Source organism: Pteropus medius, unplaced genomic scaffold (assembly GCF_902729225.1).
Source record: "Pteropus medius unplaced genomic scaffold, Ma_sr-lr_union100, whole genome shotgun sequence".
In the NCBI taxonomy this organism is placed as follows: Eukaryota; Metazoa; Chordata; class Mammalia; order Chiroptera; family Pteropodidae; genus Pteropus; species Pteropus medius.
In genome coordinates, this window is record NW_024349227.1 from 1,009,941 (window position 1) to 1,022,314 (window position 12,374).

At 49.9% G+C, this 12,374-nt stretch overlaps 1 protein-coding gene across 1 annotated transcript in view; it reads left to right on the forward strand.

The window, feature by feature from the left end:
- The window catches only part of RAB7B (RAB7B, member RAS oncogene family), a 21,069-nt gene extending 9,118 nt beyond the window's left edge, over nt 1–11,951 (forward strand). Inside the window, exons 5-6 of the mRNA XM_039881750.1 lie at nt 4,601–4,726; nt 9,879–11,951. Of these exons, the coding sequence (XP_039737684.1) occupies nt 4,601–4,726; nt 9,879–9,959 (207 nt within the window). The 3' untranslated portion in view covers nt 9,960–11,951. The remainder of the gene's footprint in view (nt 1–4,600; nt 4,727–9,878) is intronic.
- Nucleotides 11,952–12,374: the final 423 nt, after the last annotated feature.

Sequence of the window (12,374 nt, forward strand, 5' to 3'; positions counted from 1 at the left end):
CACTACTCTCTCCAATGAAGTCCTTTCTAACCTTTCTTTTCAATCCTTTATATCCATGCTGTGGGTTTTAGAGTCACCTAACAGATTCTTGCTCATGAACCTTTGGAAATGCACAAGGTTTGAGGCAGGGGCGAGGAGGGGAGTCTGTCTCCCAACACATCTGTCAAATTGTAATGCCTCCTCTGAAACTTCCGCTTTAACATCCTGCTTCATACACCTATAATTCACTTGAGGGAGTGCAAGACCGAAAGTCTGACTTTTTCTAAGTAAAATAAGAGGCACCATCTTCTGTTGAGAGAGAACAAAGTAGGAGTCTTAAGAACAACGGTGAAGCTTTGCCAGTTACTCTGGAGAGAAACGGATAAAGGAGCTAATCAAGGACAAAGACAAGAACTGATAGGTGACACTCAGGGCTCAGCTGAAGGGGGATACCAGGAGTCTGAGGTGGAGCCTGTGTTGTGTTGTTCTGTGTTGAGTAAGGGCCAGGACCAAGGCGCCTGGGACTAAGGTTTTTCCAGACAAGAGTAGCTGAGGAATAGAGCTGTGAGGGCACTGACAAACCTGGAGGGAAGAAGAGGGACAAGGAGAGGGCTGAAGGGCTGGGGCTGGGTATCAGAGGTTGAGGAGCAGGGGCAGGTGGACGAAATGAGGACATGAGGGGGATGCAGGGAAAGGAGGGCGTGGTCACAGAGTGAGGGAGTACTCGGGATTTTTACAGAGGTCCTAGGTCTGGCTCTGGGAAGAAGAGGCTGAAGCAGAGAGAAGGTGAAGACTGTTGGAGGGGAAGGAATTGTGAGGTGATCCTGAGGGGCGGAGGCTACAGGGTGAGGTGCGAGAGGGGGTGCTGGCAAGATGAGAAGCAGAGGTGAGGTCTTGAAGGTGTGGAGGGATCTGAGCCAAGCTTCAGGGGGATGAGCTTTATTCTACAGAGGGAGGAAGATAAAAGCAGTGACTGCCCAGGCAAGCCCAGCCCCATCTCTGGCATCTGTGACGAGTGGGGTGTGGAAATAGCCCCCACTGGGGAGAGCGACTGGGGGAGGTGACTCCAGGGAAAGCCAGGATTCAGTTAATACAGGAAGGCGAGAGAGGATCCTGGAGAAGGGAGGACGAGGGAAGTTTGTCTTCTCACAAGGTCGGCCCAGGAAGAGGGTTTGCAGGGAGGTGGAGGAGGAGGACCTACGGGAGGACCACGGAGGTGACACGGAGGACAGGGAAGTGGAGAGGAGGAACTGGGTGTGGGAAGCGCAGAGAGACTTCAGTTCAGAGACCCAGGATCATAAAGCCAAGACCCAGGATCATAAAGCCAAGAGGTGAGGCAGGGAAGCGACTGCCCTCACATGTCCTGACTTTGGCACAGACTGAGCAGACGGTATTGCCGGACGCTGTCTGGGTGTGGAGAAATGGAGGAGGCGAGCTGAGAGGCATCTTCTCTGGACTCAGATCCACCCTCCTGCATGTGCTTGGCCAGTTCTAGCTTCTTCATCTGTGAAACAGAGGCTAGGCACAGATTTTATGAGGATTAAAAGATGTTTATAAAGTACCTGGCAAGCTCAATAAATGAGAGCGATTATAATCCTCCTTCTTCTTATCTCCAAGGCACAGGCTGGGAAAATAATGGGCGATTTTCCTACTGAATAAAAAGAAAATGAATATTTAAAACTCTAATGCTAAGATTTGGGATGACGAAAAAATTTTGAAGCCGGATGAGGGTGATGATTGAACAACAATGTAAATGAACTTAATGTCCCTGCATAAAAAATATATATAGTCAGATTGATTTTGAAGAAATCACTGACCTAGATTTTTTTAAATCTCTCCTTTTTCTACAGAAAGTAATAGTAATGGGGGGTGGGGGGACAAGGAAACAAACTGCAAGGAATTTATTCACTAGCATGTGAATTCTTTGCTCTATGCTCAAGGAGGCAATTTTTGACATATCACTGATTTATAACGTTGGGATTATGTTTTCTGAAAATGTTCTTTATTTTTGGTAGTGATTTAAGATATATTTGACTTGCTAATTTTAACCCATATTATTGATCATTTTAAATGTATATGAGATAGAAAGAATCATAAATAAAGTTAAACGAACTGGACTAATTTTGTCAAACGCTTGGCTTCTGATGAACTAGAAAAATTATAACAGGAAAAATAAAATATTTATAGTATATTATCAGCCAAAAGCCAAATTAATGAAAGTAACTTTTCCAAAATTTTCATACTTCTCATGCCCCCAAAATCACACCCTGAGTTCATTTCCACTGTCAGAGCCTAAGTTACAAATAACTGTTGTTTTATAAATAAAAGACAAAACAATTCTTAAAATCATGAAACTGTAACTGGAATGAGAGGAGAAAAGTGGAAAGTGCTGTCTGGGTGGTTTTGCTCCCAGGCCAGCTTTCTGAGGTTGAGTGGGAGAGGTGATAGGGATAGAAAAAGAATGTCAATTTGTAACGATCTCCGCTGATATTTCGGAGTTATGTATTTAATCATTGCATGTAAACGGAACAGAGAAAGAGAGAAGGAAATGAGACAAAATGTCTGTCATAACCTGGCTACTGATCAGGGGGCTATAGTCGCTCTGTCGCTGGGTGAGTTTGGCACCAATTCTGGCTTCTGCTTCTCATGCCATTAAATATAAAGAATCTCCCTGCCTTCTGGAGAAGAGGAGGCACTTGACTCCATTGCACTTCACTTCAATTTTCACTGCAACTCCTGAGCACCGAGGATGCGCCCAGTAAAATGCTCGGTGCCTGATGGGAGTGGGGGGCTGGGCAGGGAGGTGGGATACGAAGAAGGAAGGAGCCATCAGAAAAGTAAGTCCAGTCCTTGCCCTCAAGGACTTTAAAAGATACAAAGCCCTTTGTGTTCCTAAGATGCCATTGAAGTACAGGATGTTCATTCCTAATGAATATTTATTTGCACGCTAACTAATGCGAATAATAGTAATCGGCAGCCCTGCCATTCTTGATTCTTCCCCCAAACCGTTCAGGACTGATTTTCTCCCAGCTGAGGCTTCTTGGTGACTCAGCACGTCTTGGGCATCTGTGCCCACAGAAGGTAGTTGTGGCCAGTTCTGGGGCCCCTCTCTCCAAAGGCAGGAGGATCTTAGAGGTCAGAGGCCAAGACCAGGGCCTGGGATTTCTCCTCGCTTTGTGCAGTTTCAGCAGCTCCTTGTAGACTGACCGAGCAGAGGTGGAAGTGTCATTCGGGCTCCCCAAAGGGCAGGCTGCTTGGCAACCCCAGTCTCTAGCCTCCAGTCTTAGGTAGCAAGGCTCACAATGCCAGAGCAATGCTGGGGGACAGGAAAGGCCTGTGAGAGAGAGTCTTGAGCCCTGGGCCCAGCTCCCACTGCTGAGACCAGGGGAGCGAGGACCAGAGGCAGGACGCAGCAGTGGTGCCTTTCATCTCAATGTGATAAATTCCCAAATCCTGCAGGAGCAAAGGAGACGATTTGACAAGGGGCAGTCTCCGAGCTCCCCAGGTGTGCTATGTTCTAAGGGAGGGACAGAACGGTCCTTTCTCCATGAGAAAAACCTTGGCTCCCTGAAATAAAATGAAATAATGGCTACGGAGTCCCAGGCACAGCAAATGTTCAGCATATGTCATCACCTCCTCCCTGGAATGATTAGACATTAAACTCAGTGGTACCAATCATCTTCAGTAGTAACCCACAGGGCTACCAGAGCATTTTCCAATCCAGCATCCTCTGACTGTGATCAGTCATTTACATATGGTCAAAAGATATTCATTCAGCCTGCACTGAGGGCTCACGGCACCAGGCTGAGTGCTAAAAAGGCCGGGACCTTGAGCTCAAGGAACCTACAGTCCATTGGGAGAGAGGGAAAAGCAGCACAGTTCTTGTGCAGTGTCCCGCAGAGGGCAGCTCAGATGCAAGGGGAGCACTGAGCTGGGACTTCAGCCAAACTCTGCCTTTCTCAGATGTGTGATCTGAGGCAAGTTGCTAAACCTCTCTGAGACTCAGTGTTCTTATCTATAAAGTGAAACTAATAAGACTCATTTCACGGAGTTATTGAGAAAATTAAATGAGTTCATATGACAAGGTAGCTAACACAGAATCGGGCCCACTGTAGGAGCTTATCAATGTTCCTAAGACTGTACCCTGAGTCTCCGCATAGCAGCAGGCCACCTAGGTGAGGTTCTGGTCAGCCACCTGGCAGAAGGAAGTCCTCATTCCTGCCTAGTGTCTGTCATGTCCATCTCCTTTTCATGGGACTGAAAAGGAGCCAATGGCAGGAAGAAGCTCCTAGTATAGGCCTTCAGAAGGCGGCACAGTGCAGCGGAATCTAATTCTGCTAAGCTTATGTTCAAATCCTGCTCAGCCCCACACTCTGAGCAAATCCTTTTATTCCCTAGTCCTCAGTTTCCTCATCTGGAAAGTGGAGCTAACAATGACCGCATCATAGATTTTTGTTAAAGAATAACATGTGTAGAGTTATGGATACAAGGAATGTTCTCAATAAATGGGGTGGGGATGCAGGATGGTGTGGGTGGGGGATAGTAGGGATAGTGGGGGGATGGTGGTATACTTGTGGGGATGATGATACAGGAACCATGAGCATTTCTTCCCATCGTTCAGGTGTCACGGGAGGTAGCCCAAGGCTGGTGTAAAGAAAAGGATATTCCCTACTTTGAAGTCAGTGCCAAGAATGACATCAATGTGGTACAAGCCTTTGAGACGCTGGCCGGTCAAGCTCTGTCAAGGGTGAGTGGCTGTGGTAGCAACACCTGCCTGGATTGCCCCCTAGGACAGGAGAACTAAGGAGCTTCCAGAAAAGAACACATTGGGCACAGGTGGGGAGGTGGGTGGGGCAGGATTGCTCATCGTCCTAATTAATGAGTTTCTGAATGGGCTCAACTGGACTCCAGCTCTGGAACCAGATGTCAGAGGCATAAAGCTACTTTAGCGTATGCAGACAGTGATCCCTCTACATACTGATTATCAAAATTATTTGTAGAGTTTCTAAAAAATATCATTCTATATCCCATCCCTGGAGATTTTAATTAGTAAGGATTTGAGAAGTGTGATCATGTTCGATCCTCAAAGAAGAAAGAGAATTCTCATGGTGCCAAGTATTTGTCCAAGTGGAGTATCAAGCCTGCAGGAGATGCTGACATCCTCCAATCAAAAACATGCGTAGATGTAGACTCCTGGGTGCAATTGTTCAGCTGCACGTGTTGAGTGTGTCACCTGTGCCAGGAACTGCGCGGAGCTCAGGGGCCCCTCTCTTGGGGAGACCTGAGTGGTTGCGGTGTAGGTATTGTATGGTGGGGAAGGACTTGGTGTTGGGGCCCCAGAGGAGGGGCACACAGCTCACACTGTAGAGGAAGGGAGGAGAGAGGAGAGGAAGAACAGGGAAGGCTGCCTTGAAGCAGTAGCGGAGTTTTAATGCCATTCTGATGTGGAGTCTGGAAACTCAGAAGCAGGCCTATGAGAGATTTGCACAGGGAGGAGCTTGGCTTGTTTTATTATTCTGCTGCATTTAGTTAAGGTGGGCTTCTTGGCAGAGGAGAGATCATCGTGACCATGATTTTGAATTGAGGAAATGAGCAAATGAGGATGGGAAATTGGAGACTTCTCATATGTAGAAGTGCTTGCCATCATCGAAGGTGATCGGCCTGCCTGGCCTTGCTCTGCCAGCAGCCCTGGAGAGATGCACTCCCGGGCTTATAGTCTGGGAGGTTCATGATGGAGAGAGGCAGCAGCCGCCTTTAGTGGCTGCCTGGGCAGGAGGCTCAAGCTTGCCATCCTTGTACCTTAGCACCTTAATCTCAGAGTTTGGCCCCTTGGGCTATTCTTATACTTTCCTCCTATTCTCCAGCCCTCACTGTCTCATGATAAAGGGAAGCAGGGGGTTGTCTACCTCTAGTGCACGTCAAGAACTGTGGCTTTATTATATAGTCTGTTGGCTCCTAAAATACAAATGTGCCTGCTCATGCCATTCCCTTGGAAGGCTGAGGAGTCTTATTTGACCTTGTAGAGTGATATGTGATAAACAGCCCTCCATAAACACGGTACAATGATTGCCAACTGTTCAGTCACGGGGAAGCCATATCAGCCCACAACCAGTGTCTGTGTGAGGTTAACTTCTGTCCTTTCTAGAAAAGGATTGTCCTTTATTCTTGAAATTATATCTCTCCTGCTGTGTCACTTTTATAATGTGTGGTCTGTATAGATGGCAATTTGTCTGTTTGGTTTTTTTTTGAACCTCCTACTTGGCAAAAGAATGGCTTGGCGACCCCATGTTTTTCCTCATCTTGATGGGGGAAATTTACTGATGAGAAGTCTAGAAGTCGCCGGGGTGGTATCTGCAGTCAGACTGACCCAGATTTGAATTCTGCCCTGGTGCTTTTAAGTGAACCCCTGGGCAAGACATGTGACTTCTCTAAGCCTTAGTTTCCCCATCTCTAAAATGGAAATAACTCAATCCTATGAACATTTCTTGAGTTGTCAGGCTGAACTGGAAGTACAGTCCTCAGTGGCTCCAAGGTCAGGTAGAGGAGGATAGTCACAAACAGACTGTCATGGAGTGAGGTAGATGCAACAGGGCGAGCGAGGTTGAGGTGTCAAGGGGACTCAGAGCTGGCTGGTGGCGAGAGTAGGCGAGGATGCCTCCCCAAAGAAGCAGCATGAGAGTCGGATTTTGAAAGACGGTTCTTAGTTTGCAGGTGGACATGGTAGGCCGCTGGGGTGTGAACAGAAGGACAGACAGAGGCCCAGACAGGAATGCACAGGGCTCATGTGAGGAACCAGCCGTGGGTTCTGTCTGTAAAAGGAAGAAGCGTGGCTCGGGGGGAGCAGTGGCGTGGGACCACGGTGGGTAATGGAGCCCACAGGGTCCACAGCACCAGAGCACAGAGGCCTAATGACTTCAACCAGGACTTCAGACTTCATTGCTCTTACAAAGCCACAGGTCCATGCCTTCCAGACCATGCTGCGGGGCCCCGCAGGACACGCAGGGGCTCGCCCGACCGCGAAGCCCAACAGGGCACGCCGTCCTACAATGTCTGTATTATGCAGAGATTTGGAGGAGAAACGTTTCACGTTAAAACAAACACACTTACTAGGGCACGGAATGTAAAACTCGTGCGGATGTGGATTTTTAAGGTGAAAGTGGAGTTTGCAAACCTATATTTTAAAGTCAAACAAAAGTTTTCAAAGACATTTCCTACAAGGCCCTCCTTCCCAGAGAGGTCAGTGCTCATTCACACCGGGCTCGAGTGTTTTGAGAGGAAGGCGTTTGAGGCGCTGCTGGAATAAGGAAAGAAGCTCCAGACTTGGGGGGCGGGTGATGGGGGGCCGGGGAGGTGGGCAGCTGGGGCCCTGAAGCTTAATAGACCTGGGTCTAAGTCCCGGCCCTCCCTCACTCACTGTGTCCTTGACAAGTCACACATCCTCCCTAAGCCACCACTTCCCTCCCTTTAAAGTACGATATCTTCCTCCTGGGGTTGTCGTAAGGGCTAAATAAAACAGCATCATAGCACAGAGAAGGCATTGCATAAAAAGTAGCTATTTAAAAGCAGGAACGATGTACAAGGGTTTTCATCAGGGGCGTGTCAGTGGGTGGTCGTGTCAGTGGTGAAGGCACTGCGGCAGTCCCGGCATGAGAGGATGAAGGTGGCGAGCCCAGGGTGGATGAAAGAGACTTTGGAGGGAGGACAATCAGGGGTTGAGGATGGGCCAGTGCAGGAGAGAAGGAATCGGGAAGTGTTTAGGCTGATGACCTAGTTCTACCCTGGCAAACGGGGGGACCGTTGGTTAGGAACGCTGTGGACCACGACGGGGAAGACGGGGGAAGCGGGAGCGTCGCGGGGCGGGGCCAACGCGGCCCACGGGAGCACGTGGCATTCGAGGGTCCGCGAGGGTCCCCGAAGTGTCTGAGTTCTGCAGTGAGCTCTGGATGGAAAGAAAGATTTGAGAGTAGAGCACCGAATAGGTACCTGGGTAACATTTTGAAAGGAAAGAAGATAGTTACTTTAGTGTCCCAGTCTGGCTTTCAAGGATTAAGGTATTTAGTTGCGCCAAAATATGATAAGAATGCCCTCAGAATGAAAGGAGGGACACCCGCCTGCTGCGCGGGATTTGGGATGGCAGCAGATTTTGCTCTCACCCTGTCGGCGGTGCCATCTCTCTTGGGGCTGGTCAGGCCCGGCTCCAGTGGCGTGGGCTGCAGCACGTGGTCCCAGTCCCTTTAGGGCTAATTGGAGAAAGACCAAATCGCTGTGTCCACGAAGGAAGCAGCAGGTAAGCTCAGTGGAATTATAGGACCTTAATGAGGTCCTTAGGATGCAGGATCTAAAGGCAGGGCTGTGGTGGTGGCAGACGGCCACAATCACACCCCACGGAAAAGATGTGTGCATTCAGATGCTATGTATGACTTTACAGTGAGATGTACATGTTTGCCAAGGGGACCAGGGCTTGGAGAACAGAATGACACAGGAAACATGTTGGCCGGCTGGCTACTTGGAAGTTTTACAGGAAATCTAAGGAGCAAGATGATGACATTATCAAGGGAAATGATGTCATCGACGGGAAGCGCTCAGGGCTGCCTTGGACCTGGGAGGCTGTGAATGTTACTGGGTGAACAGAGGTGGCGTGAAGACCTTAGCTTTGCCAAGGTGGTGAATGAGGGAGCTTCTCATACGTTGCTGAGGCAGCACCCTGTTTGTTCCTCGAATGAAGTGCAGGGGCGCTCAGGAAGCCCCCAGCCGCTCTGCGCTCTCAGAGTCTCCTTCTGCCAAGGCCGGCACGGTGGACAATAGCATGGGTTCTGTTCATGGGGGCTTTGGGGGTCCCAGCCGGGCCTTGTGTGGACGCGAAGGTGGAGCACGCTCAGGGATGATGAACCAAGAGGCTGGCTTTCATGGTGAGAGAGAAACCAAATAAAGAGAATCCTTTCAAAAACCTGTCTCACTGGGAGAAATGGATCAGTTGGCGTAAAGAGGGACTTAAATAATAACACTCTGCTCTTCCCTGTCCCATACTGCGAGCTTTAGAAAAGTCAGGATTTCTAACTACAAGTAGCTCAGTGGAGTAAGGGGGCCCTGCACACAGCAGAGGGGGCCAGGTGACAAACCGGACAATGCTCAGGGCTGTGTAGGCCAGAGCCTGCACCGCAGGCTCAGGCAGTATTAGTGGTAAAGAGACACTCAGGGCCATTTTTCCTTCTTAGGCACCTCGAGGTGGGACTCCGCTGTGAGGGTGAGAGCTGGGGGATCGTGGGGCACCCAGGCCAGGTCTCTAGGCAATGGGCTAAGATTCTTCCCATGAGAGGGAAGATCTGGGTATGGAGACATCCCTGAGGGACAGGCTTTCGTTTGGAGACACAGAGAGACTGCCTCTCACCCCGAAACTAATCTCGCCGTTAAAAAAATAAGGACGGCTGGTGCTCTATTGGTCCCAAGACCCTATCAAGGAAGGGGTGAGGAATGGGGGTCTCCAAGAAATGAAATGTGTAAAGAAGGGCTGGATCCCAGACTAAATTACTGCTCAGTCTGGGGGTGGCAGTGAGTGACAAGGCATCAGGAGGACTTCTCACGTGTCTTGGGGGTCATCATGGTGCAGCAGGCAGGCCTGACACAACTTCCTTAAGTCCAAGGTCACGGGCATTAAGGGTTTAGTTGACATTCACCAGCTGGGGACCCAGCCAGAGCCCAGGAGCCATGGAGGAGAAAAACTCAGAGTGAAAGCACAACCGCTGTCCCCTCAGAGGGGGCACCGGAGAAAAACCGCACAGGAGGTTCTGCCCAGTGGGGAGAGAACAAAAAGCACAAGCACCATCAGCCTAAGAGACATAGGGCAGACCGTGCCCTTTGCCTCCCAGATGAGAGCGCTGACTTCTCTTTTCCTTCCCCAGTATCGAAGCATCTTAGAGAATTACCTCACGGACTCCATCAAGCTCTCACCGGGAGACCAACCCAGGAGCAGATGCTGCTGATCTTCAGACTCTCACTTTGGACACCCAGAGACATAGTGTGCCCTGGGCCTGGTCATCCCAGGCCCCCGCCAGCCCCAGTGCTGGCCCAGGCCCAGCCCAAACAGCCTGGGCTCTATGGCAGAGCGCTTGATCCCCTCACGTCTGTGCTAGGCACAGAATTAGAGGGTAGCCCCTGCCTCGGGCTGAGTGTAATAAGGACAGGGCTGAGCCCTCAGGGGTCCGGATGAAACTCAGAACGTCACAGTTCAATCCAGGCCTGGAAGAGGCATTGTTCCTTCTCTGGCTCCAGCTTTCCCGCCATTCACTCTCCCTGAACCCACTCCTACTTCAGAAGGCTCGTCTCTGCAGAGAGACAGGCCACTATCTCTGGAGTCCTGTGGACCGGCCTTCCCGGCCCATGCCACCACGCACCCATAAAGTCACAGCACAGCTCTGGACAAGGGTACTGCTCAACCTCCCTGAGTAACCAGGACCCGAGAGTGAGGGCCTGAACCTCGCATGAGGGCCTGCCTCACCCCATGGCACAGCTGTCCAGTCCTGCCCGCTCCAGAGTATAAGACTGAGGAGGTCCAGGAAAAGCCACCAGGGACTGGCTCATTCCTCCTCGCTTGGTGCTCAGGCATCACCCATAAACCTCTGTCAAATGAGGGTGGTGTGTGCCCTGCCCACATCAGAGTGTGGTTTTTGAGGACCAGAAGCTCTGCTGAAACCTCAGTTGCTCTTGCTGATATGCATTTATTTATGCCTTCAACAAGTATTTTTCAGTATCTATTACATATGATGCACTGAGGTCCAGTGGCAAACAAAATGGACAAAGACTCTACTCTCCTCCATTCCGGTGAGGGAGAGTCAACAGACAAAATTTACAGATATTTTCAAATAGCAAGTAAGTGATTGAACAAAATGGAACAAGGTGATGGGATAGAGAGGGATAGGGGCTGGGGCTGGGTACTGTTCCAGACAAAGTGGTCCAGAAGGGCTGCCCTGAGGAAGTCCCTTTTGGCCCGAGGGCTAGAGAATGAGAAAGGGGCTGCCACCTGGAATCTGGAAGAAGAGCATTCCAGGGAAAGACAGCAGCAAGGGCCGAGGCCCCAAGGGAAGGACAAGATTGCTGTGTTCTAGCAACAGTGAAAAGACATTCATTTACCTGAGGACTCAAAGCTTTCATCCCAGAGACAGCAAAGGGGACCCTGCCTCTGGACGGCCCCTTGATCCTCGGCCAACTGGCCACCAGAGGGCAGCAGTTCTCTTCCCTTTTTGGCTGAGTGGAACGTGTTCGCTCCAAGGACACTTGAAGAGTGGCTGATGCTCTAAGCTTGTTCACAGCCTCTGGGCACGGTCAGTGCTTCGAGATTTGTGAGGCAAGAGAATTTCAATTTCTTAAGTTTAGTAAGAAATGGGCAAAAATTGCAACATCAGTGATTCAGACAAGAAATCTACATCGATGACAAATACCAGAATGAGGGGCCTGGAGAGCCCATGGATTCTCTGTCCCTGCAGACTCTAGGGCCGTAATCTTTTCCTTCTGGCTTCAGACGGCATAGATAGTGCACGGCCTGAAGGGGGCGCACAAGATGACCTCTCAGGGCCTCTATGGCCACAGAAGTCTCCTGTCTACTTACATAGTACCTTCCTGAGCTCAGAGCTGGGGGTGTTAGTCCAAGACTTCTGAGCATCAGCTGACTCTGAGATAGCCCCAGGGAAGGGGGGAAGTGGGGGAAGGGAGACAGGGAGGGAGTTTGGGGGGCTTCTTCTCCCCACCTGTGACATCCAGCAACATGGACCTGGCACGGGAGCAGGTGGCCCAGAGCGCAGCTCCGTGCGTCATTGTGCACATCACCCGGGCTCTCCTGGGAGTCAGTTGGACTGTGGGTTGGACATTTGGGGTGCGGGTGTGTATGCAGCAGCTCATGCACCACAATGGACATGTGGACCTTTTCTAAATGTGAGCAACAAATAATAAATGTGTCCTTTTTTTTATCCCTTGCAGAATTTTAGTTATTAAATTTTTTTTAAGTCTGCAGAGTTCAAAATTTAAAAGAAACCAAAGGAGAGACAACAAAAACTCAATTAGGACCAGTTATATAACAGGTAGGTCCCAATGTAAAATAAAAATGCCCAGCCTCTTATTCAAAAATTATGAAGAATTTCGAGACAGCAATGATGGATCATCAAACAAGTCCAAGGGCATTCTGAGTGCAGGCTACACACGGCAAAGCTGTCCCTGAGTGAGCAACTATGTTTTCGGTGCCTCCAGAATGATAGAGCCCCTGGCCAGGCCCACCTGGGCTGCAGACACATTGCAGCTTAGAGATCAAAAAAATTCTGCCTTTGCAAGAATCACGTGGAGATTCGACCCCCAGCCCAAACCACAGACAGAATGTTCCACATGCAGGTGGAAGTAGAGGTCTAAGG